The following is a 24,920-nucleotide window of genomic DNA, read 5'->3' on the forward strand; positions in this document are numbered from 1 at the left end:
GTATGTTGTGGGAAGACTGAATAGTAGACAGATGGGATGAATCAGTAGAATTAAAGCTGAATGTTTGCAACCATCAGGTTGGACCATACTTGTGAAAGGGGTAATAACTAATAAAACTTTGATTAAAATAAATAAATATGTAAATAGATTTTAAGAGAATTGATTTTTCAATTGATTTTTTAGACTATTGGACAGTAGTCAGCAGTAATGCCAACAGTCTGCCTATGAAATATGCATTTCCCTGCTTATCCTGGGAAATAATATACAATCATCTCACACATCCTACACAGCTTGTGTTTTGTGTGTGGATATATATATATATATATATATATATATATATATATATATATATATATATATTTTTATATTAGACATTTCAGTGTCACAGAATTTTATCACTGAGGAGAAGCCCCCGTTTGTGGATGGTACATACCACCCATCGCCCTTCATTAGTCTGGGCTGATGGGTGGACCAGGGCCTTGTCTTACCTGAACCTCGTCCCTTTTCTTGGCAGCTACTCCAAACCTGTGCGCTAACCTTTAAAATGAGCACATTTTATCATGATAAAATCAAACTAAGAGAGGAAAGTACAAGGGCATGTCCAAATCGAACATTTGTATAAAAAAGGCTGCCTGCTAAGTCCCCCTTATCGATTTGTGAAAGCAGCGTAGATGCATCCTTCGCCGCCTTACGTATCCCACAATCCTCTGGGTTGGTAGCCTGGCATCGTCATGATGTATTGCTGTCTTCGCAGTACATCTCAAACGTAATTCGGTTGTAGGTCCCTCACCATCACCATGCTGACTTATGAGACTGCACAGGAAGCAAGGTTTCAGACACAGCCCTATATGGACAAAAGTATTGGGACACCCCTTTTAATCATTGAACTCCGGCATTTCACACAGTCCCCTTTGGCAAAGGGGAATACAATCATGCACAGGTGTTGTTCTGCAGTAGGATGCCACCGTGGACCAAGTCAGTCTGTGATGGATGATGCCATGGGGTCGTTTTATTCAGGGGTTGGCCTATAGACTCCTCCTTTCCAGTAAAGTCTAAACGCTTCAGCAGACCAAGACATTAGACAGTTGTAGGCCTCCAACTTTGTGGAAAACCCTTCTCTGTCTGAGCATGACTGACTGTCCCCCACTACACAAAAGCATGTTGTAAAAGAACTGGTCAGGACCGCAGAAATCCCAGACCTCAACTTCGCTCAACCATTTTCGTGATGAACTTGAACTGAGGGCATGAGCCAGGTCCTCTCAACCAACATCAAGTGTCTGACCTGACAAAAGCTCTTCTGGATGAGATGGGCAAACTGTCTCTCAGACATGCTCCAGAATCTTGTAGAAAGCCTTGTAAAGGTCTTGTAGATGTCCCAATACTTTTGTCCATATAGGATAGTTCGGTGAGCGCTCCTTTACAGCTACCCCTCAATGCCTTTGTCCAGCAAACTCCACTCCACAAGCCATGCTTTCCTCTTATTAGAGAGCAGCTGTGCTTAAGCTTAAAGGCTCTATAAGCGTCCTTACAAAAGTAATCATGTCAGTAGACAAAAGGTTTCACCAGTAAAATGTAATATGGGACTTGTATATGGCATGTATTTACCGAACGGTTTTAAATAATGAAAAAAATACAAAAATAATTATTTTAAGTTATAATAAGGGACTGAAGAGCTGCGTCAGATTTAGGGTCATTTCTGCCTCCACATGTCTCAAATACAATGTGCAGCACATACAGAGCGGGAATCTCATTAAATTTTGGTGAATAACTTTGACAGCTGGATTAAACCCAAAAAAAAAAAAAAAAAAAACAACAAAAAAACCATGAATCTCTAAAGGCTTCAGACTTGGCTGTAGTCAACCATGTAAAACTTGGACGATCATGTAGAAATACTGTATAAAATAAATAATCACGGCTCATATCATTTCATAACCTGAAGTAGCGTTGACCAAAATGAAATGATCAATGTATGTGCCAAGTAACTCCAGCAAAATGGTACAAATGGGGGGAGTGGGGGGGGGTGATTTTAAGGTCAAGCACAGGTACAAAGCTTCTGGTCCATCGAGGCCAAGATTTATTAAAAGGCAAAGAAGTAAAAATGGACATGGGTTACAATAGACTTCAAGATATTTTGTATATTTTAACATAAAGAAGCAAAAAGTAGTTACATCACCCTCTATAAAAATTCTACCTTTAAAATCACAATAAAATATTATAATAAAAAGGGAGGGGAAAAACATTCGTAGGACGTTGTATTCAGGGACAGCTTGCTTCAGAACAAAGCGGCAATTTTCTTCTTTTTTCTTTTCTTTAGAGTCCAGCTGAAACAAGCTCCGGGGCCACAACAGTTCTACAGAGACAGGAGTTCAGCTAGGGTGTATACTAGGTCCATGTCAGTTTTGGGTTTCATCACCATAGGCTCTGAAAAAGTTGTTGTTCAAAGGGCGGGAGAAGCTTACTTGCACATCTTTAAATCAAGTCCACATCACAGAAAGCTCTTCTTCCAGCTCCTCCCTCGCCAACCGGCACGGCATCACCGAGGGTTTGAGTGAAACTAATGGGTCTACGCTGTGCATCTCTGCCCATGTTAAGCTTTTGGCCTCAGCGATCAACCATTAGAGCAGGAAGCTTTACACATTTGTGGAACCTGATCAGTCCAAATGTCAGTGGGATTATGGATGTGGTGAAGGGAGGGAGGTGTGTGTGTGTGTGTGGGGGGGGGGGCTTGGCGGTTGGCTGACATGAAAATATATCAGTCTTATTTATTTGCAGATCAATACAGGCCCTGCTCTCTCAGTCCTCCATCCCTGAGCACTGCTGCCATCACTCCATGCTTTCAGGGTCTGCTTGAGCCATATATGCATCCAGCTCCGCATCCAGATGGCCCTTGGTCTTGGACATGTAGGCGTCCAGCTGATTGTCCAGTTGCTCTCTCGTTACGGCAGGACGGCCGGCTCCTCTTCCTCGGCCCCGCCCACGGCCCCTTCCAATGAAACCCCCGCGGCCCCGCAGACCACCACGTCCTGAAAGAGATGAGCACAAACCAAAAGATAAATATTGCAGAGTTTCCATCATAACAGCACCAGATTGCGGCTTTTAGGATGGAGGCATGCCTTATTTTTCACGCCTCAAGAAACCGTTGCACATCTAAGTGCCATCAATAACCTATATTGTATATAGTGTGCTACTTTATTTGAGATCATCCACACCGGAAATGTTCATATGATCCACATGGTCCCATTAACAGATGACCACAACCACCTACAGGTACTTTAGAGGAACATATAGCTTGACCATAAAAGTACATTTTCCCGCACATTAAAAGAGAACAGCTGGATTATCTGAAATTCAATAAGAGAAAATGGGACACTCAACATCACAGTCACTCGTCAGTGGTGCCCAACATGTTCCCAAACGTGGTTGAAGTAAGGAAATTAACTGCAGGCTACTTATTTTTTTCATAACCTCTTACCTCTAGGTCCAGCTGCTCCACGCCCAGCTCCTCTGCCAATCTGTAGAGCTCCTCTACCTGTGCCTCCTCCACGTTGGCGCATGCCTCTGCGAAGCCCAATGCGCCCGGGACCACCTCGGCCCTTCAGCTGGCCCACACCTACAAAACAAAGATATATGAAGCGATTGTTGTAGGTGTGAGTCTTGCGAAGCTGCAAGCAAATATGATAGAGGAGTGAGATTTAAGTGAATCTCTAATGGCGACACCAAGTGATTTCCAAGCGTGCCAGTATAGTCATAATTTTTGATATTACCATAGTTACAACTGCTCCTGCAAGGTCATTCATGTCCTTAACAGCAAATCCCTAGCAACTCTATAGTATAACATAATACTTGCTTGTTTGTTACACCCCTTAACTGTGTTTTACAGAATTGTGATGTAGACTAGCATGCACTGAATATGTAAATACTGGCACTTGTACTGGTTAAGTGAATACTTGAGTGCCTGGGTACCCTCCTAGTACTAGCTGCCTAAAAACGCTCACAATTAAAGCCAATGGACAGCTGCTGAAACGGGTTAGGTTAAGTTTGGTCCTTTAAGCATGCCAGTGCCAGATGACGTCTGAACGGCAGTAAAAGCCCAGCTGTCTCTTCCCATCACCAAACCATACATCTCGGAACAGGTGTGGCATCTGCAGTCTCGTCAGCACAGCAGGCTGACATTCTTAACACTGAGGAGGCAAGTTCTGACCGACTGCAATACTGTAATGTTTTTACCTTATGAAAACGTTCAGAATCTCTGTGGGAGGTATCTAATCTCTGAAGGACGTTTGCAGTGCAGTGGGATTCCGGACAAACAGTCCTTGGAACCAACAGTGAGCAAGTATTTATCGCTACAAAGACTAAAGTTATGCCGGAGTCCTGATAAACGGCAGCCACACCATAACGCTGCACAAGTGCGATAAGCTTTTATGAATAATGAACTTGAATAATCATCCTTGTATTCAGGGATAACCAAAGAGAAAAGCATGCCGGACATGAACTGGACCAATAACCATGAAGCTGAAGGTCAGATTTACTTTGAGGGAATCTGCCTACATCTGCTAGAACTTTCTTCAAGTTTCAGGGGAAAACCGGTGAGCGTTTCTTGACCTCTACAGAGCAAAGCAGTGGCATTCCAGGCCAACGAATTCTGTTGCCCTGGCCATCAGTCACCCATTCTATCAGTTGGACCAGAGCTGCTCTTCATACAGTATGGAGAGGTGAGACAAGACACACAATGACCGGTTCATTACGCAACGACCACCTCACCTCGGAGAGACAGCGCTCCTCTCATAATGCCACCTCTTCCTCGTCCCCTCAGGCCTCGTGTGGCTCCACGCATTCCTCCCATGGCAAAGCCACGGCCTCCAGCTCCGCCCCGCATCAACGAGCCGATGGGTCGACCCAGCCGGGCCTGAATGTTGCTCTTCCCCAGTCGCTGCTTCAGACTCTGCAGAGGTTCAGTTGTGATTGTGAACAGAGGCCAAATATGAACCACACATGTATATCGTAATGCAGCAGACTGCCAGTGGAACAGGCTTCACCATACAGGGAGCTATATTCTGAAGTCTCAGTCTTTAGTTTTGTACTGGAAGTTACTAGTGAAGGGGGACAGGAGGTGACCAGTGACTGTACTGGACAAAAGAGAAAGTACAGGCAACGTTCAGGCTTCTAGATAATGGCTAGTGATTGTAAATATGGACTGAAGTTGCAGGTCTAGATTACAGTAGCTCTCAGCATCAAATCACAACCACATCTATCTGAAATTACTTGAAGGGATTTTTATGAAAACATTCATGGACAATCCTCGTCCAATTAATTACTTTCCGTTACCCGATAAAAGACTTCTGCATTTTGAAAGACTTTGTCCCTATTTAGTGCAAACACTACAGTCTCATTCTGTAAGAGCTCAAACCCTGTTCACACCTTTACTACTTTGTGCTGGCCGATTACAATCGGATCACCCAGGACGCATGTTAACGCCACGTGTGGACAGGACCTCAAGAGAGTGGTCATATCGCACACTGTACTGCCTGGAATTGAAGCTTCCATTACTAGTCAGCTACAACGGAATCAAAGCTCCACTGCAAAACACATCTGAGGTAACGCAGAAACTGTTTAAGTCCCCGCCCCCCATTCATCCTCACCTGGCATCCCCTCTGCCTCGTATCCCTTTCCATAACCCCGTCCCCACCCTTTACCTGTTTGTGCTGCAGGGCGGCCTGCACGGAGGGCCTGTTCTCCATCTGCTGGGCGAGCCGTCGGTTGCGCGCGCTGGCCATGTGCTGCTGCTGCATCGTAGCCCGGATGCTGACGGCGGTCGGCTGCTTGTTCTTCATCATGTTTGTAAAGCTTGTGGAACACAACCCAAGGGGCAGGGGAGCAAAGGAAGAAAAGGGAGAGAGAAAGGGGACGGGAGAGGAAGAGAAGAGGGAGGAGAGGGGGATACGGAGGAAACGAGGTTTCGAAATCAAATCATTTCACACACACCATGGACGCAGCCACAGGGCTCAGCCTGTGGCAAATCAGTGAATGCCCATTTTTTTCCTTTTTTTTTTTTTTGGTTTTCCTTATACTCTCTCTTTGTAAAGTCTGGAGACACCCCAGCATTTCAGCAGATCAGGCCAAACTAAACCAAAAAGCCTATTAAACTTTCAAAGGTGAGGAAAACAGACTCTCCTTCCAATAAGGGTTTAACATGCTCTCGTTGACTTGAAAAAAAAAAAAAAAAAAAGGACTCTAAGGCAACGGTCACTCTGATAGCTAGCCTGGCTACGCTCGGCTAGCTGGTCAGCTCACGAGGTTGAAGGTGCTCTACCATACCTTGAGGTGAAGTCAGCGAGGGCATGTTAAACACAGTACTGGAACGTGGGGAGAGTAAACAGCAAAGAGTAAATAGGAAAGGAAAAAAAAAAAAAAAAAAAATCAAAGAGAAAGCAGAGAGGGTTCAAGTGATTGCCACTTACGGACCACCTATTACCCAGTTCTGGTGTCGGTGGTCCAGGGCTAGAGGGGTGTCTAGGCAACCCAGCCACTTACAGCCCAGACCGTGACAGTGCACACTCTTCTTCACGAGAGAAAGAAGGGAAAAGGGGAACAGGGGGGTAAGGTGGGAGGACAACGGTCACGTCTAGGCACGGACTGGGCGCCTTGTCCGATAGAGAAGGAAGAGAGGAGATGTTGAGAGGAAAGAAGGGAGAAAGAAGAAAAAAAAAAATTAAATGTGTAGGGTGGTCATCCAAGAGAGAGTTTGAGAGAGAGAGGGCAAACAGAAAACATGGTGCACCATCCGCTGTATCAATCTCCCAGGTTTTCACTCCCATGTTCTGAGGGAGCTTTGTCTGCAGTGCATTCACATACAGGCAGCTTACCTTACCATCATTACCAAAACTCTCACCTTAGGGCGTGTACTGCTCCCTCAAGACAGCCAGCGCACCGCTGCTGTTAATACCCTCTGCTGCCAAATTCTATACGTGGTGACAAATTAAAGGAAAGATCTAACACGACAAGGGTCTGAGTAAGGAGTCGGACCACCATGACGCGCTACAACTGCTTCTGCCGGCCCACTTCGCGCTATAATCTGCCCCATTGAAGGAGACTCACAGGATACAGGAGATCAAGCAAAGAAAAGACACCATCTAGCACAGTTTCTTGCTCCTTTCTTGCTAAAAGGGACAAGCAGACTCCAGCCATGCCAGCAAAGTGCCATCCTACTGCATAGAGCCACCAGACCAGACACTGTCGGGACAAGCGTTCAGGCCTGTACAGCTCTCTTAGGGTGCAGAGACACACAGGCAGCTCATGAACTCGTTTTCAAAAGGCAGAACAAGGTGTGAGGCTAGCCTAATCAATATGCACAGCAACCCTGCTGTATCCCTCTCTATGCAGCTGCCGGCGGACCGTCCTCGAGGACACGGTCTGAGCCCGTCCTGCGTTGACGTTCTCCGTCACCTGAGGAACGGTGGCTCTTCTGTTTTTCTTTACGTATCGCACTAAGGCGCGAGTGTCGTGCTCGTTGAACGCGCGCTTTCGGCCACAGTTTCCAACCCTGCTTACTGAGGTCTTTCCCATTGCCCTGAAAGCAGCGGTCACTTTGGTCACGGTTCCTATCGAAACCCCGGCCAGCTGCGCAGTCTTTGTGACCGAAGCTCCAGCCATCCGTGCTCCGATAATGAACCCCCTCTCAAAGTCATTTAGATCTTTCCCTCTCGCCATCTCGAACCAAGACAGAGGTGAGCTCGTATCGGCCAGTATTCCAATATTTTGGTCAAATGCTTACGTCTATCGCGCAACGCATGTGTCTAGAAGCTTCAGTGGCTCGTTATGTTGCTCCCCTTTTTAATTCAGAGATTTTTCCACTTTAATTTGTCACCCGTTTCTATGACCAGCCGTGTTGAGCGAGCAGCACGCGCTCCGCGGGCAGTCTAGCGTCCATGCCTGGTCTGGTATCTCCCCTCATAGACCTCCACAGAACAACACGGCTCTCTGCTTCATGCCTTAAGTATCTCTGCATGTTTTCTCCCCCCGGGCTTGAGATAATGCTGTCAGGATGCGTTGGACCCTCACCGCTCATTCAGGGACACCTTGGTGGTGCTTTTCAGCACAACTTTTTGTGAAGAGGGAGAAGTCATTTTTCTTCAGGCTTGCTTGTTCCTGTGAGGAGAGAAACACAGGTTAAGACAGACATCAACACAAATTCTCAATCCTAAGTGTAATATCCTTAAAAAGGTCTGGAAGATATTACAGATAACCACAACATGTTAAGAAAAATCACAAGAGGAACTAAAAAAATAATAATAATAAAAGAATTAAGTGACAATACAGCAATTTATGATTTTTGGATGCATCACAAAGCAGACATGGACAATTCCCAATCTACTCAAGAGTCAAGTTAATATTCTAAAATGTTAACTAATAACCTAATTGCAAAAGGCAGAACTGGGGAAAGCGGGAGAGCCCAAATAGCCAACACATGAGGGAGAAACCCAACCGGAACCCTTTGAATTAAGGAGTCCTAGACATAAGCCACACTATATTCAAGCCGTCATCCATATTCCGACACTGGGGAGCCTCCTCCGACACGTGCGCAGCCTGCCAGCGTGTACCTGGCTCTTATGCAGCAGCCAGCAGACGCCAGCGCTGCCCTGGAGTGAGGTGGGGAGGAAGTTCCATCTACCCACCCTGGAGAGAGTTGACTTGCTACGTCGCTTCCAATTGTTTTACTAATATTATATCTGTAAGAGTCAAGTCGCATCGATACGTTTCCCAATTGCTTTGCAGTCCTCTGAACTGTAACGTAACCCGAACTGTGAGATTCCCGACCCCTATACAATAGCATCCAAACCATACTGGAAGCAGCAGATACTGGGCATCAATATTCAATATTACAGATATGGCGGATATCTAGTGTTATACAGATATCGATCCCATATTGATCCCAGTTCCATGTTTACATAGCATATATTTGTTTGCAAACCTTGTTCTGAAAGCAAAAGTTCGCATTTTTTTCACTGATCTGAAATGTTCATTTTAAAAACACAGATTGAAAAGCTGTTTGGTCGAGTTCGAAATTACTGATCTGATATTTAATGATGTATTGACTGAACTCCAGAAGAGCTGAATGTTCAGGTAATGCTGAACTACTGCACTAAAATAATCGGCCTCAGTTATTTACTGTATTTAAAACCCTCTACAAACTAAAATAAAAAGCATTCTATGTTTTCTATTTATCGCCCCAATCCTAGGGAGTACCAACGTCTACATTTTATAAGCCTTAAGATCAGCACTTCACCTCAATTCCCATGCTAGCACAGCCCTAAAGTCAAATGAAGGAGCAGACGGAGTTTGTCGTTCTGATGCTTCCACGTTTGTCTTGGCTAGCTCTCGCAATAGCCGTTCTGTTTTGCAGAAGTGATAGCGGTGCGGGGTTTGCTCGGGTAAACGTGCTGGATCTCCTTTTAGAGGCTGTACCCGCGGCCAGGAAAACTCCCATGAAAACCTACCAGGCCACTCTTAAGATTACTCATTTCACATTAATCTGAGCGAGGATGCTTTTGCAGGGATCATTATTAATGTTTTTGCCCCTCCTCGCTCAGATTAATGTGACCAGGTGACTCCACCAGTGTTCAGTCCAATAAATAATTGGACTGAACACTGATGGAGTCACCTGGTAGGAATGAGCTTTAAGAGATGTTGGCTTCCCATTTCAGCTTAAATGAAGCCACAGCGACCAAAACACCTGCTAGGGTTGAACAGAATTCTTAAAAAAAAAAAAAAAAAAAAAAACGTCCAGTCATACAGTCCACCAAATAACATCTGTGTTATGGTATTCCCATGTTGGCAGAGGTGCATTTACGCAGCTCTCACTTCACAGTCCACAAGATTACTCATTTCACATTAATCTGAGCGAGGAGGGGCAAAAACATTAATAAATGATCCCTGCAAAAGCATAATAGTCATTCTTACAGAGTGGCCTGGTAGGTTTTCATGGGAGTTGTCCTGGCCACGGGTACAGCCTCTAAAAGGAGATCCAGCACGTTTGCTGGTTACCCGAGCAAACCCCGCACCGCTATCACTGCTGCAAAACAGAACGACTATTGCGAGAGCTAGCTAAGACGAACGTGGAAGCATCAGAACGACAAACTCCGTCTGCTCCTTCATCCACAGTCAACGCTAACATGAAATGTTTAGATCCAGTCGCTCTGAAAGGAGGCTGCACCACGATGCACACTTTAAAAGACGCTCTTCTGCCATGCTGGATGCAGTTACACATTCTCACCAGAGAGGTCTCCAAATCCCCGAGTCCCTAAAACTTACAGACTGCCCCTTTAAAGAGCAAGGGAAGGAATGAAGAGTACTCAAACTTCTAAAAAAAATAATAATAAATAATAATAATAATAATAATAGTCAGATAGATCAGACCATAACTGACGAGACCTGATTTATTAAATTTAATTAAAATTTTTAATTTAAGCCATAAAGGCAAGGACACTTTTTTTAGCACCGGCAGCATTAAGAGCCTCACAGACCAAACTGTAAAAACACTTAATTCTCAACATAAAATGCAAAGAAAATATAACAACATGTTCTGGCATGGTTTCTCTACTTTTTTAAATAAAAAAAAAACTCAAATATTAATTAATATATTAATAAATAGAACACAGGCATTACTACGACACCCCAGGTCGAACCTCGAGACGGTCGACACAGTAAACGAGCGGCGCGACCTTAAAAAGAGAACCTCGTTATCTCGAGCTACATTAACACGTAAAACTTCCGACATAATCAATAACTCGTTATTTCATGAAAACAAGAGATTATCTCAGGTTAAACGCCCTCCGGTCTTTCCAGAAACACAGAAGATGAGCCTCCTCAGAAGTTGAAGCTCCGGCTCCCTCTCATTTCTCAGCTCCACCTTAAGAAGAACAGCGGGCGCAGGCTGAAGCCTGAGGAAGCACCTGGATGAAGCCCCGAACAACCGCGGCATTTAAGGTGGAGCTGAAAATGAAGCTCAGTCAACTTCGGGTTGATGCTGTTAGCGACGTCGCTCCATTAATGGTACATGGCGTGCTAACATGCTAGCATGCTAGCTAGCTAAACGTCACGCTCGCATCAGCTCGTCCTCAGGCTCAATAACCAGGGCCGTCCACCCAGCCCACCATTAGCTAGCTAGCTAGTTAATAACGTGGACCGTTTCCCGGCCGCTGCCCTGCACCTCGGCGAGCACAACGGGACTTACTTTGATGCAGCAGTTGAAGATCTGTGGTGGTTTAATCGCAGCTTCGGCTAAAACGTCTGACTGATGTTTTCAGATGTTATTAGAAAAAAAACGATCGGCTCGAGCACCGTCTTAGGACGTCTTACTGCTGTTAGCCCTCTTCTCGGTGAGAAATGAAACCCTTAAAATAGGATGAAGACAGAAAGCCGGCGTTGGTGCGCCTTATAAACGCAAATCAACCTCCTCCCTCCTCATTCACCACAAAATGGTGCTGCTGCGGGAAAATGGAGGCTGGTAACTCCGCCTACGGAGAAGGAAGGCCACAGAGATTTTCAGCACCCGAGCCGTCTCACTCAGGTCCGTTGTGTTTGATTACGGGGACGTTAAAAGCGTGGGATCAGAGTCAGATGGAGGTGGTGCAAGAAAAGGTGCTATGTTAGAATCCGTGTGGATGCTACAAATGATTTCTCATCAACCAAATACAGAAATGAGGTTTTTATTAGTGGTTTCCCACGCAGGACTACAATGTCTGTGGCACTGATGGCGTCACTATGGTGCGTTCCTCGAAGGGCTGCCGGCGAGCTGTGGGATTTGTAGTTCAGTCGGGCGTTGATAGCCACAGTTCTGTGGCTCAGCGGAAGACGGTGGGCATACAGCGACCAAATGTCTAAACAGAGGCAATTTTAAATATTTGAAACCATCAGATGTCGTAATCGTTTAATTTAGCCATATGATGTAAAAACAATGTACGAATTTATTATATAAATATATTGTATTTTTACACCACACATAAGCTGAAGTGTTGAAGTGATTATTTTATTTGGTAAATGATTTTGCTAGTCGCTGTGAAGGTGGCCATCGGTCTGCAGAGGACACCCAAGTGTGTAATGGGGTTCAGTTGTTGTTTTTATTTTTGTAAAATGTATACTCAACACAAATCCGAGTAACCTTAAATACAACACCGGAACATAAATTAAATAAATCATTTAAATGAAATTGAATTCAAATGCAATTCAATTAATTAAGTTAAATTATAAGATCAAGCTACTAAAGTTTGATTACTTTTATTTTCGTAAAATAAAAGTAAATACATTTTCAACACAGATCCGAGTAACTTTAAACAGAACATCACAACACAAAAAAAAATTAATTAAATTTCATTTATTTTTCTTTAATTATAATATTACGCTACTCCCATCATCGAGGACTCGCTATCGCGCCTCTACTTTGCCTTGCACATGTCTGTGGCATCAGCCGTGCGGAGCGATGCTCGAGTCAGGAATGAATCGGTTCAATTTCAACAAACCAATCGAACCGATTCAGGAGTCCAACTGAATCGTTTATAGGTTGAAGGCTTGTCTTGTAAAAGATTGACTCCTTTGTAATCAAGATATTTGGAAGAGTTGTGAATGAGATTAAATTACACATATCTCTCAAACTTGTATAATTAAAATATGTAATTAAATTCACCCCGAGTGGTTTGGTGTGAAATGCTTCGTTTTACTAGTGCTGTAACTTCTCGAGTCAAAAAATGTTCACAGTGGTGGTAGCTAAATGGAACCAGACGTTTAAGAGTTTTTAATGCCTCTAAGTTACAGCACGTAAAATACACGGCACTTGTTGTTTACATGAACGTACTGAATTATGTCGTATTTTTAAAAGTTTGATGAGATTGCTCTGACTGTGTCCGTTTCTGTTGAAATGAATCGGTTCATTAAAGTATATCCAAATGAATCCTCTGAAAGCTGAAGCAGTGAGTGGGCGGGGCTTGCCCTCTACCAACATATCGCGAGAAGGTTCATCAGATTCCGTTAACATATCGCGAGAACTGCCTGTCCGTCCTCTCTGGCGTTGGGCAAGATGGCGGCTCTGGCAGTAGTGGAAACTCCGTCTGGAAAGGATGCGATAGCGGAAGGTTTACTGGGTCTTTTAAAGCCAGCGGTGCAGCAGCTCGACCTACATGTGCATTCAGTGAGGTAAATTAACGAGGAGACGGTCGAATTTCTTGTTGTTTTTGAATGACATCTTTTAAAGTGACCCGCATCCTTCACTTTACTGGAGCACCACCACCATAACATCATCATCATCAACAACAACAGAGGGTGACTGTGTCAGTTAGAGCTATATCTGGGTCTGCTCTGTTCCTAATAAGCTTAATTCTGCTCAGTATGTCAGTGAGCTACCTCAGTTCAACATCAGCCATTGACATTTAGCCACTGATTCCCTTTCTAGGTTTAGTTTGAGCTGATCACACCTCCCACTCTGCAGCCTTAGTGTTTAGATTTACACCAAAAACATCCAAAAAAAAAGAGAAGAACAGAGTCTAACACACGTCAGGACAAGACCACCAAGACACAGGTGAAATCAGGCCTCTGCCTTCAGTGAACAAACACCCACACACAGTGACAGCGAGCACACGTCCCCGGAGCGGTGGGCAGCCATCGCTGCTGCGCCCAGGGAGCAGAGAGGGTGAAGGACCTTGCTCAAGGGCCCGGGTATCGAACCCACAACCTGTCAAACTGTCATTGATAGTCCAGTTCTGCTCTAACCGCTGCCCACACTTCAGATTCTGTACAGATAGATGCTGACAGATGGACTTACTGGAAGCTCAGCCACTGAGAGCTGGGCAATATGGTGATATTTTATTGGACGGTGATGATCGTGATGATCTTGATACACAAAAGTATGCTTTTCTAAGCATATCGAGGATGGGGGGGGGCACTGCTTAAAGAACGCTGAGCAACTGCAGGTTGCATTACAAACAGAGTCGTGATCTAGTATTTTTACCATATCGCCCAGCCCTACTCTTACCGTACCTTACCTTCGGATGGGTTTAGGCTTGTCATCATCTTGTAGCTCAGCAACTTGTTTAGTTGTTAGTGTTTTGCTGGTTTGATGTATTCACTGAGAACTGTGGAGTGCTGGTTCCCTCAATGTGTCCTTTTTTTTTTCACAGGGAGAGTCAAGTGGAACTTCGAGAACACATTGACAACTTGGCAACTGGTAACAGTCCTCATACTATTAGTATTACTATGTTAAATTAGGAGTAGTAGTATAGCGTAATTAGATAAGAACATTTATGGCATTTGACTCGCATTTGAATCGTGTCAAACGAGTCGAAGGTGATGTTGGAGTCTTGCCCAAGGACTCTTGTCGGTGTACCGTGGTGTAGCTTGCTCCGGCTTGGATGCAAGCCCTAGTCTGCTGGTGTTGTTGCACGGTAGTCTTATTACTCAGTACGCTAAGCCAACCACAGCAGTACATTTACATTTACGGCATTTAGCAGACGCTCTTATCCAGAGCGACTTACAAAAGTGCTTTGCTATTTACATAAGAAAGACCTTAGCTAGTTAGAATAGACTAATAGTTCAAAGATAGTAGTAGTAGTAGTGTGGTACTAATAGTAAACACTGGTGTTATGTGGGCCTCTGGATACAGTCTATCGCAGGGATGCAGAACTCCAGTCCTGGAGGGTGGGTCTCCAGCAAATGTTGGTAGTTGGCTGGGCTTGAGAAGGCCAATCTGCCGTGTCGGAGTGGAGTTGTGCCCCAGTGGTCTGTTGGGGGAAAAAAGTGGATGGGGAGGGGGTGTGTCTTGTGCTGTGGTCAGTAGGGCTGCACGATATTGGGTCGTATCTTGTTGTTCTACAATACATATCTTCACCAGATTTCTCCAGAAGTCAGTGATTTAACATGTCATGATATTAATAGTGCATAATGTATCGAACATTGGAGTAAAATAAATGATATTTGGCAGATAGAAGCTGCATCTGGTTTATGGGTTGTGATTTATTAATTTTTATTTTTAGAGAATATATTTTTTTTTATTCAATTAAATGTTGACACACCAATAACACTAAAACTATTGACTCCGTGTCTGCATGACTGTTCCGTTATTTGATGACTTTGTGCCCACGTTTTCATTTCAGAGCTATGCAGAATTAATGAACACCAGAAGGTCGCCCTCGACTTGGACCCCTACGTAAAGAAGCTGCTTAATGCACGGCGCAGAGTGGTCCTGGTCAACAACATACTCCAGAATGCTCAAGTAAGGCACTGATGGTGTAACTCCATATACTTCTGTGCGGTTATAAACGATTAATTGTCTACTGTGATTAGAATGAACTGGATTATAAAACCATCGTAACGCAGCATCATAGGTAAATATTTGAACGATCTGTTATACGGGAGGCAATAAGTTTCACTGTATATCTACACCACAGGAACGCTTGCGGAGGTTGAACCATAACGTGGCCAAGGAGACGGCGCGCAGGAAAACTATGCTTGAAACCTCTGGAGCGTTTTCCACGCGATCTCCCAGCAAGCCATGAGAACAGCACCACTGCTACGCTGCGGCCAGTTTCCTGTAAATCTACTGTACGTTACTGCAGAGCATGATCCCTTCATGTGGAGTCCTGCTAAAATGAGCTATTAGCTGACATGTTTGTTTAAAAGCAGCCAAAGAAACCACTGCATACTGAGGATTTCCTCACTGGTGCACGGTAGGATCACGAGTGTTGAATGAATTGTTAATGTTGGTGTGTCTAGCACGTCCTCTTGAGTACTAAAACCTCATGGGTTAAACATTACCTGTCTTTGATTTGCATCTCGCATTAATAAATGATTTATACTGTATGTTGAATTAAATGTAAAAGCCCTGTTATAACAGGCTGTACAATACTAATATAAATGTATTTATGTTTTTTTTGTTTTTTTTCTTTCACATTTTGATTGATAAGCATGCTAATTTTCTCCAAAATGCAAAAGTATCAGTTGAAGCTGGAATTTGTCATTCCAGGCATTCCATGCTCGCTATATGCATCACGATATGCAAATATATGAGGTACAATCTTGACAAAATATTTGAAGACAGTGCCGTTATTTTTGTTTGTTTGTTTGTTTTTTATGAAGAATTTTTGCTTCTCCTGAAAAGCTAGGGTTTCGGATTTGAGTGTTTTATTCAGACCAAGGCAAAAAAATATATACATAGATACTCTAAGACATTTTCACGGTATATATCATAACTTTAGTTATATTATAGGAAGGGCACAAAAAGCTCCGGTGGAGCTCGATTTACAGTTCCGATAAACCTGTGCACTGCCCTGACATGACTGCTCTTAGTCTTTTAGAAGTACAGACCATTCTCACAGTATTCACTAATATGAATCCCAATATTATGGTGCAAGCACAACACGGTTGTAGGGTAGAGCTGGGCAGTGTGCCGAAATTTGATCAGATCGTGATACACAGTATGCTTTTCTAAGCATATCGAGGACATTGTTAGTACTTCAGTAAACACTGTTCAGCTGCATGTTTCATTACGAGCAGTATAATTAGACTGGTTTAATTGGAGGAAATGCAGCAGATGTTAATAAAAATCACTGTATTCAGAAAGGGGAGAGTATCTGAATCACCCAGCCCTAATATAGGGCTATATTTAAAGCCTGCTGTCCAAAAATACATGATTTAAATGCTGATGATTTTCACAGTACATATTAATTGGTCATTGCCCACCACTTCACCCCCCCAATTTATCTCTTTCCCATTAAAAATATATAGAATAATAAAAGCACTGACTGATGAACTTTCCTAAACCAGCCTGAAAACAATGCAAAGTCAGTGTGTTCAAGCACGAGTACCTTTCTTTTGTTTGTTGTGACAGAGTTTTAAGAGTCCAGATGGCGTTAAGCTTGTGTATCTGGATCAAACTATGACAACACCGCACTACCCGAGCTGCGCTGGAACAGGCTGCAGCCGTACCTGAGCGGCATCAGCAGCGGATTACTGTATAATTGAATCAGCAGGAAAATGTCAGCTATGTGCGTCTGTCTGTCTAAATAATGAATGTTTTGTAATAGGAGAGGCTGAAGGCCAGCTTTAGGTGACCTCGGGTTTAGTCAGAGAGGGTGATGGCTGGGCACGGAGGTTTGGAGCGGGTCAAAGGTCAAAAGGAAGGGGGGGTTATAGCACAGAATTTAAATTTCATAGGAACGTCCTCGCTATCGATGAGATATATGTAATGATGAGCCATTTAGGAGAGACCGCTGAGAAAAGTAAACAAGAATGACGGGACATCGGGTCACAAGAGGATAAAAAAAAAATACTCGCACTGCTGAAGAGTGCTGTTTTTCTAAGGAGGGCCTGCTGGTGTCTGTTCAGGTTAGGGCTCTCGTGTTCAGGCAGTAGCCTGGAGAGGCGGGGAATTAGAAGAACTCAAGGCCTTGGACATAATATAAAAAGCTGTGCTGAGGCTTGAATAGATCTGACTTTAAATGCGATAATAATCCTGAACTTTATTTATTATGATAAAAAATATGTAGAAATTGAGAAATTGTGTGCGTGTGTGAGTAAATATAGCTTTGTGTGTATGCAGCTTGAAGCTTCTGGGAAAATGACCATTAAAAAGGCAGTGGGCAGTAAGGGCTTATTACATCAGTGTGGCCTGTGCAAATGTTTGGGAGCCCTACGCATTGCAAAAGACCAGACCTTAGGCCTGGTGCATGTCACCAAATGTAATTATCATGATCGGCTGAATCAAATTCAGTTGTCAAGCTTTACGCATTTTCTGACTCTTCAAAGCTTGAGCCACCACCAATCAAACACGGTCCGCTGTCTGAAGACTGTCTGTGGACTGCAATTAATAAAAGACAGTTCAGGGGATGCGGAGGTCAAGGTGACATATGGAAGACCACGGTTGGGGAGGACTGTTCGTATGCTGGTCTGAAGCATTGGGGTGGATTTCTCATGCTTTTGGGTTTGTGTGCGGCATTGGCGATATTGCACGAGTGGAGAGAAGAATGGATTCCACAAAATACCAGCAAATCCTGGAGGCGGACGTCACGTCAGGCCATTGGACCATGAAAAGGCTGAAGCTGGGAAGAAGGACGGCTTCTGCAACAAAATGATCTGAAGCGTAGCTCAAAATCCACCATGAACTACCCGGAGAGACACAAACTAGAGCTCTTGGTATAGACACAGTCTTCTGTGGGGAAAAATAATAATAAAAAAAAAAAAAAAAAAAAAATATATATATATATATATTTTTTTTTTTTTTTTTTTTTTTATTTATTAGTAAGTAGTAAGTACTTACAGAGAAGATCTATGCCCTAAATAAAAAGTGTATGTATTTATAATTTATAAAATGAATATTTGTTTATTTATTTATACGTATTTGTGTACATTATTTATTTTTATACGCCGTAACTGTAGCTAACAGAGAGAGAGAGCGTAAGGGGGCACTATAAGGGAGGGGTAGTAGAGTGTGGGATAGTAGAGGGGGTGGGGCGTGTGTGTGTGTGTGTGTGTGTGTGTGTGTGTGTGTGCGCGCGCGCGTGTGTAATCTGTGCGGCGCCACCTTAAAAAAACAGTCGCGCCGATTCCGTGAATCCAGACGCGACCCAGACAGACCTCAGACCAGGGAGGGCGGGGCTCGAGGCGCGGACACGGGCTCGGATTGGCCGGACGCCGCCGTTCCCTCTGAGAGCGGCGCCGCGATTGGCTGGAGCCTGAAGAGACGCTCACGCTCACGCGCACCGCTTTTGTTATTGTACAGCGAGCGAGAGAGAGAGAGGGAGAGAGAGAGAGAGAGAGAGCGAGAGAGAGAGCGAGAGAGAGAGAGAGAGAGGGGGAAAGAAAGAGAGAAACGGAGAAAAAGCAAGAGAGTGAAGGAAACCGAGAGACGAGAGGATCAGAGGCAGACAGAGAGGGAGAGAGAGAGAGAGAGAGAGAGCGAGAGAGAGAGCAAACGAGCGAGCGAGCGAGCAATAGAGACAGAGAGGGGAGAGAGAGGGAGGGATGCACGATCGGCGCGGTTAGCACTCCGCTATCTGCTCGGACACAGACGGAGTTTCTCTGGCAGACTCTTGCTGATGTGAGTACAAACATTTCAAAGTCATTGAAATCTCTCCATTAGCGTTTTACAACGCAGACCGGAGAGGCCCGGGAGCTGCCCTCCTCCTCCTCCTCCTCCTCCTCCTCCTTCTCAGCCCCATAAACACACGCCAGGGCGCGACTGTGGCGTGACAGTTTCCCGGCTTTACTAGCTCTCTGCTTAGGCTCGTATCTTCATCCTCGTCTGCCATAATGTCCATCGATGCAGCCGGGCTGCGGCTCCTACCTTGCCGTGTTTTCGATCGCTAGATGCTCTGCTCGTTGCCCGTTCTCAGGCTTCACTTTGCAGCAGGTATAGGATTGCACTGAGCAGAACTAGATAGCCACAGAGCTCGCTGCTGCTGCAATTGTCCGGCAGCCCTCAACAGGTTCTGGACCCCTGGACAACCACTGCATAGCCAGACACAGGTCTTTCACATGTCTGGACCATACCATGTTACCACAGTCTGCAGCTGCTCTAAAATAGGGCTCCTTTCCCTATCACACTGGGAGTGAGATGAGAGCAGATGGTGGTGTCTTGGTCAGCATCTATGGGAGACTGTGGTCAGAAACTAGGAGGAATCACTCTGCGTTGGCTGAATTGGCCTGTAGGCCCAGGTACCACATACATATACAGGTACCACATCAGATAGTCATACTTTTAGGTATCTTGTTGTTGTTGTTGTTGTTGTTTGTCCTTGAGGTCCATTTATAATGTGTGTGTGTGTGTGTGTGTGTGTGGAGGGGCGGTTGTGCACTACAGACGTTTACATGACCGCTTTCAAACCTAATACCCATCCCTAAGAATTAGACAGTGGTTTACTGTACAGTGTTGCTGTACAGTGCTGTTTTTGGGGGGAGTTGACATATGTAAATGACCCCCTGTTTTTTTCTGATTGGCTGCCCTGGACTGCGCCTCACCTCCGAAAGCAAAAGCAGTCCAGGCTGGGATGCTGGTGAATGGGTGGGGCTAAACTGCTGTAGGCTGAATAGCCTCTTCACCAAAATTAGGTACGGTCTGGAAACTTAAGCATGGGGGGAAAAGACTACTTCCAACACAATATGGGCCCTTTTAAGCTCTTCTCACAGTGAGAAACGGGGGTTAGGGTTAGGGTTAGGGTTCGAAATGTTCCATTATCGAAGTTACATGTAGTTTCGTTAAGAGGTCAAGCTGAGAAGCGTTCGACGGTGTTCTCTTAGACAGCAAGATTATTAAATATTACCTGTAACCTATATATAACATATATATCAGAACTGTCTGATATCCAGAATAGGGATGTGACAATATACTCAGCCCACGTTCACCATCCCGAGTTATTGACATTCTGACAATATTTAGCAAAAAAAACAACAACAACAACATTGAATGAAGAAAAATGATGTCTGTATGCATGTGCTGGACTTTGGTTTCCACTAATTTCGACGAGGGATGCACCGATCCGATACTAGGATCGGATATCGGTCCCGATACTAACAAAATTAGCTTGATCGGGTATCGGATAATTGGTCTGCTTCAACGGACCGGTCCATTCACTGAAGCCGATTCCCGATTCTAGGCTTGATAACCCAGGATCAGACTAACTTACAGATGTGATAAACATATCATAGCAAACAGCAAGTGTGGAGCCCTGGGCCTGTCATCATCTCTTAGCGAGTAATCCAGCTTGTCTTCCATATAAGCAGCTGCTTAGCTTCTGATTTCAGAATAAATGTCCTGAGCCCGGACAACACTGTGCCGAGGCCAGGCACAGTTATTTATTTTAGTAGCCAATAAACAGAAATTGGGTTCATTTCTATCTGTGTTCCTTAGTTGTAGTTTGTTTTAAGTTAGTAAAGTTTTGATTACGCCAATTCTGATGCCTTAAGTCTCTCCCAGATGATCAGGTATATGGCTTATTAATTGAACAGTGGCATCGGATCGGGTATCGGGTATCAGCCGATACGCAAAGTTCATGTATCGGTATCTGTATCGGAACAGAAAAAGGTGGATCGTGCATCCCTAATTTCATCTTGGATGGGCAGTGTCATGGATTTTGCATAGCAATATCACAGTGTTTTAATGCATTGTTGCACCCCTAGTCCAGAATATTCAGTCTTGTCCGCCAACCAAACTATCTAGTTTGGTCAGCAACTAGAGAAATCTAGATATTTGCTAATAGAATTGAACACGCTGAAAAGATGCATGCCGCTAATGCATGCATAAGCGTGTTTGTTTGCAGTGCAGTGGAAGTTGCGCTATTTTTCCTTGGCCGTAACACATGCATTAAAAAGCATTTAATTGTGCAGCAACCCTGTTCAGTATCGATCTGGCCACCCCTACCCTGCACAACTCCGCTGTTTAAACCTTGGCGGTGCGTATTTCTGCTTTCCGAACAGCCTGTAGGGTCCTTGATTGACAGTCTTGACAAAAGCAGGCAGCTGCTTGGTTAACTACAATGCCCATGATGTAATAACAGAGTAATACATCAGTCTTTCTTTCTGCTCGAGGCGTGAAACAGGACAGGCCATGCAAACAGGGCTTCTGTGACCTACGCTGATTACATACAGAGCAGGACTAATATGTTTATCTGATTACATCACACTCAGTGTGAGTTCAGTCATGAATAAAACAATGCATAGGTATGGATGGGAATGGTCTGGGAATGGATGGTTGTAGATGCATAGGGAGAAAAGTGGGTATGGTTATGGGTGGATATTGACGGTATAGATGCTTATAGATAGGTATGGATGGGTATAGATGCGTATAAATGGTATAGGTGGGCGAAGATGGGTTTGGATGGGAATGGCTAGGAATTGATGGCTTTAGTTGCATAGGGCTAAGTGAGTATACGCATGGGTATAGATCGGTATGGGTGGGTATAGATAGGTATGGATGTGGATATTGATGTGTAGAGATGGGTATTGGTGGGTATAGATGGATACGGATGGTATTTGTTGGTATAGAAGGATAAGGATGGGAATGGATGTGTATGGGTTGGTATAGATGGATATAGTTGGTATGGGTGGGCATAGATAGGTATGGAGGAGTACAGATGGGTATGGATTGCAATGGATGTGGGTATTGATGTAAATAGATGGTATAGGTGGCTAAAGATGGGTGAAAAGTACTGGGAACAGATGGCTATAGATGCATAGGGATAGGAATGGGTATGAGTATGGGTTGGTATTAATGGGTATAGATTGGTATGGGTGGGTATAGATAGGTATGGAGTATAGGTGGGTATAGATTGGCAGATATGGGATATGGGAATAGATGTAAGTTTGGATATATAAGAATAAATGTGTATAGGTGCATATGGATGGGAATGGATATGGTATGGATGTGTATAGATGAGTATGGGTTGGTATAGATGGGTATAGTTGGTATGGGTGGGCATATATAGGTATGGATGAGTATTGATGGGTATGAACGGGAATGGATGTGAGTTGTTTGTGAATAGGTGGTATAGGTGGGTATAGGTGGCTAAATATGGGTGTGAATGAGACAAAATGTGCTGAGAATAGATGGCTATAGATGCAAAGGGATAGGAATGGGTATGAGTATGAGTTGGTATTAATAGGTATAGATAGGTATGGAGTATATATGGGTATAGATTGGCACATATGGGAATAGATGTAAGTTTGGATGGGTGTAGATAGGCATGGATAAGAATAAATGTGTATAGATAGATATGGATGGGTATGGATGTGTATAGATGGGTATGGGTTGGTATAGATGGATATAGTTGGTATGGGTGGTCATATATAGGTATGGATGAGTATAGATGGGTACAGATAGGTATGGATGGGAATGAATGTGGGTATGGGTGTGGGTGTGAATGACTGGGAATAGATGGCTATAGATGCATAGGGCTAGGGTATGAGTATGGTTTGGTATTAATGGGTATAGATAGGCATGGAGTATGGATGGGTATAGATGTGTATAGATGGATATGGATGGGAATGGATATGCTTATTGATGTGTATAGGTGGGTTGGTATAGATGGATATTGTTGGTAGGGGTGGGTACAGATAGGATATGGATGGATATGGGTGTGTATGAATTGGAACAAGTATGAGTGTAGAGTTTGTGAATGGACATGACTAGATTGGTATTGGTATGCATGGTCTTATAGTCAGTATTGGCTCGTTTTCAGCAGCAAATGCTGGGGGCAATATTAGGGTAGAAAAAAAGGAATGAGTCCAGTCTGATCCTGTAGCGAATCTATCTTGATACAGCACACTTACACTGTGTAATGCGATGTTGTTATTCGCATGTTTCTTCCCGTGGGGTAGTACAGTGTTTGAGCAGTTTGAGCATGACGTTAGTTGCTCTTCTTAAGCGAAGAGCTTTAATTAAAAACAGCACATTTTGAAGTGCAGTAGCTTTTAAAGAAGAAATATGAGACTGTGACAGCTCTTAACATTAGTACTGGAGAAGACAAGGGTGGGAACACAACTCCGAAATACATATTGTGCTTCGCTATGTAGTGCACAGCTTAGGAACTGACGTTAAGACCTATACACCATAGAAAGCGCTACTCACTAAATTTGCAGCTGCTTGTGATGTTCACAGCCTTCTGTAGATGTCTAATGCATTGTGTGTGTGCAGAGTCCAGAGTGTAATGACTAGCTAGCCGAGGGACTGCTGAAAGAAAGAAATTCTGGCTAAACTTAAAAACTAAAAAAAGATTTAGTCGCTTATTTATTAAAGACCTGTTGTAGTTCTTCCATGCCCCAGGATTGGTTAAGCGCATGTCTTAGGTAGAGCTGGGCAATATGACAATATTTTATCTTATTGTGATACATTTTGCTATCATGGAACACAATATGCTTCTATGTGTGAATCGTGGATATCGTCAGTGCTTAAAGAGCACATTACAAAGAGTGTAATCAGTCTTATTTAATTCAATAGAGTGAAGCATATTTGGAGTAAAAATCACAGTACTCAGTATGGGAGAGTATTTGGATAGCGTTTTTTTTTATTTATTTACGCTTTTACATTACAAAATATTGCGATAAATATCGTATATAGGAAAAAATGTCTTTTTTTCCATATACTCCCAGCTCTATAGAACGTTTTCACACCTATAGATGACTTTCTCTGGTCTGAATCAGTTCAGTTGGGCCGTGTGGTCTGGACTAGTGCAGATGTCTGTGCAGTTTAACGTGGAGCTACAGCAGAGATGGCATTTGTTCATAGCTGTAGTGATTGTCTGGGCTATATACCAGGTTAACACCTATTAACTATGAACTATTCAAATTTTTAAAAATTAAAATTGAACAGCAGTTTGAGTATGCATTGATGTTGGTTTGAGTAGCTGGAAACCTAAGGACTAAAAGGTAAGTACAGCAGACTACAGTTGGGAGAAAGAGCAAGAGCTGTGAACTCAAGGTGAAGTAAATGTTAGCTAGCTAGTGTAAACAGGAACGCATTTGAAGAATCTTAGAAGTAAGGATGGGGAGAGAAGTAATTGAAAAGGGTAGGGCGGCCAGTCTGTCTGTCTAGCTATCAATCTATCTATCTATCTATCTATCTATCTATCTGTCCGTCCATACATCCATCTACAGATATGTAAAATAAATGAATCCAGTGGGTGCAGTATATGGACAGCAGTGTTTCATTTGTGTAGTGTGGAGCGAATTTGTGGTTTGTGGTTCTGACACGACTGCTGCTGTGTCTCCTCTTGAATGGTAGGAGGTTCTGCAGTTTGTGGCTGGGGTGACAGGGGTTCCTCCCACCCCAGGGTGCTGCTGGCGCTTGATTCTCGTTAATTACCGGAAGAAGTATGAAACAGGAACTTAAGAAGGTGTGGTGTAGATGGATTTGGTTGGGGAGGGGGGGTCGTGGTCTAAAGTCAAGC

At 43.8% G+C, this 24,920-nt stretch overlaps 3 protein-coding genes across 7 annotated transcripts in view; 2 read left to right on the forward strand and 1 right to left on the reverse strand.

The window, feature by feature from the left end:
* Nucleotides 1-2,051: 2,051 nt before the first annotated feature.
* On the reverse strand, nucleotides 2,052-11,488 carry chtopa (chromatin target of PRMT1a). Its single transcript, XM_072675620.1, has 6 exons — nucleotides 11,231-11,488; nucleotides 8,059-8,145; nucleotides 5,694-5,844; nucleotides 4,762-4,942; nucleotides 3,473-3,610; nucleotides 2,052-3,023 (listed from the first exon to the last, which is right to left on the reverse strand). The coding sequence occupies exons 2-6, from the start codon at nucleotides 8,121-8,123 to the stop codon at nucleotides 2,824-2,826; spliced, it is 735 nt and encodes a 244-aa protein (XP_072531721.1). The 5' UTR covers nucleotides 8,124-8,145; nucleotides 11,231-11,488; the 3' UTR covers nucleotides 2,052-2,823.
* Nucleotides 11,489-13,057: 1,569 nt separating this feature from the next.
* On the forward strand, nucleotides 13,058-16,068 carry snapin (SNAP associated protein). The gene is made up of 4 exons (XM_072674686.1): nucleotides 13,058-13,185; nucleotides 14,166-14,212; nucleotides 15,138-15,256; nucleotides 15,432-16,068. Exons 1-4 carry the CDS (start codon nucleotides 13,070-13,072, stop codon nucleotides 15,537-15,539), a joined length of 390 nt encoding a protein of 129 aa, XP_072530787.1. The 5' UTR covers nucleotides 13,058-13,069; the 3' UTR covers nucleotides 15,540-16,068.
* Nucleotides 16,069-18,778: 2,710 nt separating this feature from the next.
* The window catches only part of smad10a (SMAD family member 10a), a 36,321-nt gene continuing 30,179 nt past the window's right edge, over nucleotides 18,779-24,920 (forward strand). For 3 of the 5 annotated variants that reach the window (XM_072675623.1, XM_072675624.1, XM_072675622.1), the window contains exon 1: nucleotides 18,779-19,078. Coding sequence is in view for 2 of the 5 variants with exons in the window: in XM_072675622.1 (XP_072531723.1) it covers nucleotides 19,077-19,078 (2 nt within the window). In the remaining 3 variants the exon portion in view is untranslated. Of the gene's footprint in view, nucleotides 19,079-19,403; nucleotides 19,715-24,920 lie in introns of those variants that run through there. The other 2 variants (XM_072675621.1, XM_072675626.1) reach the window with 2 other exon arrangements.

This window comes from Salminus brasiliensis, chromosome 3 (assembly GCF_030463535.1).
Source record: "Salminus brasiliensis chromosome 3, fSalBra1.hap2, whole genome shotgun sequence".
NCBI classification, from domain to species: Eukaryota; Metazoa; Chordata; class Actinopteri; order Characiformes; family Bryconidae; genus Salminus; species Salminus brasiliensis.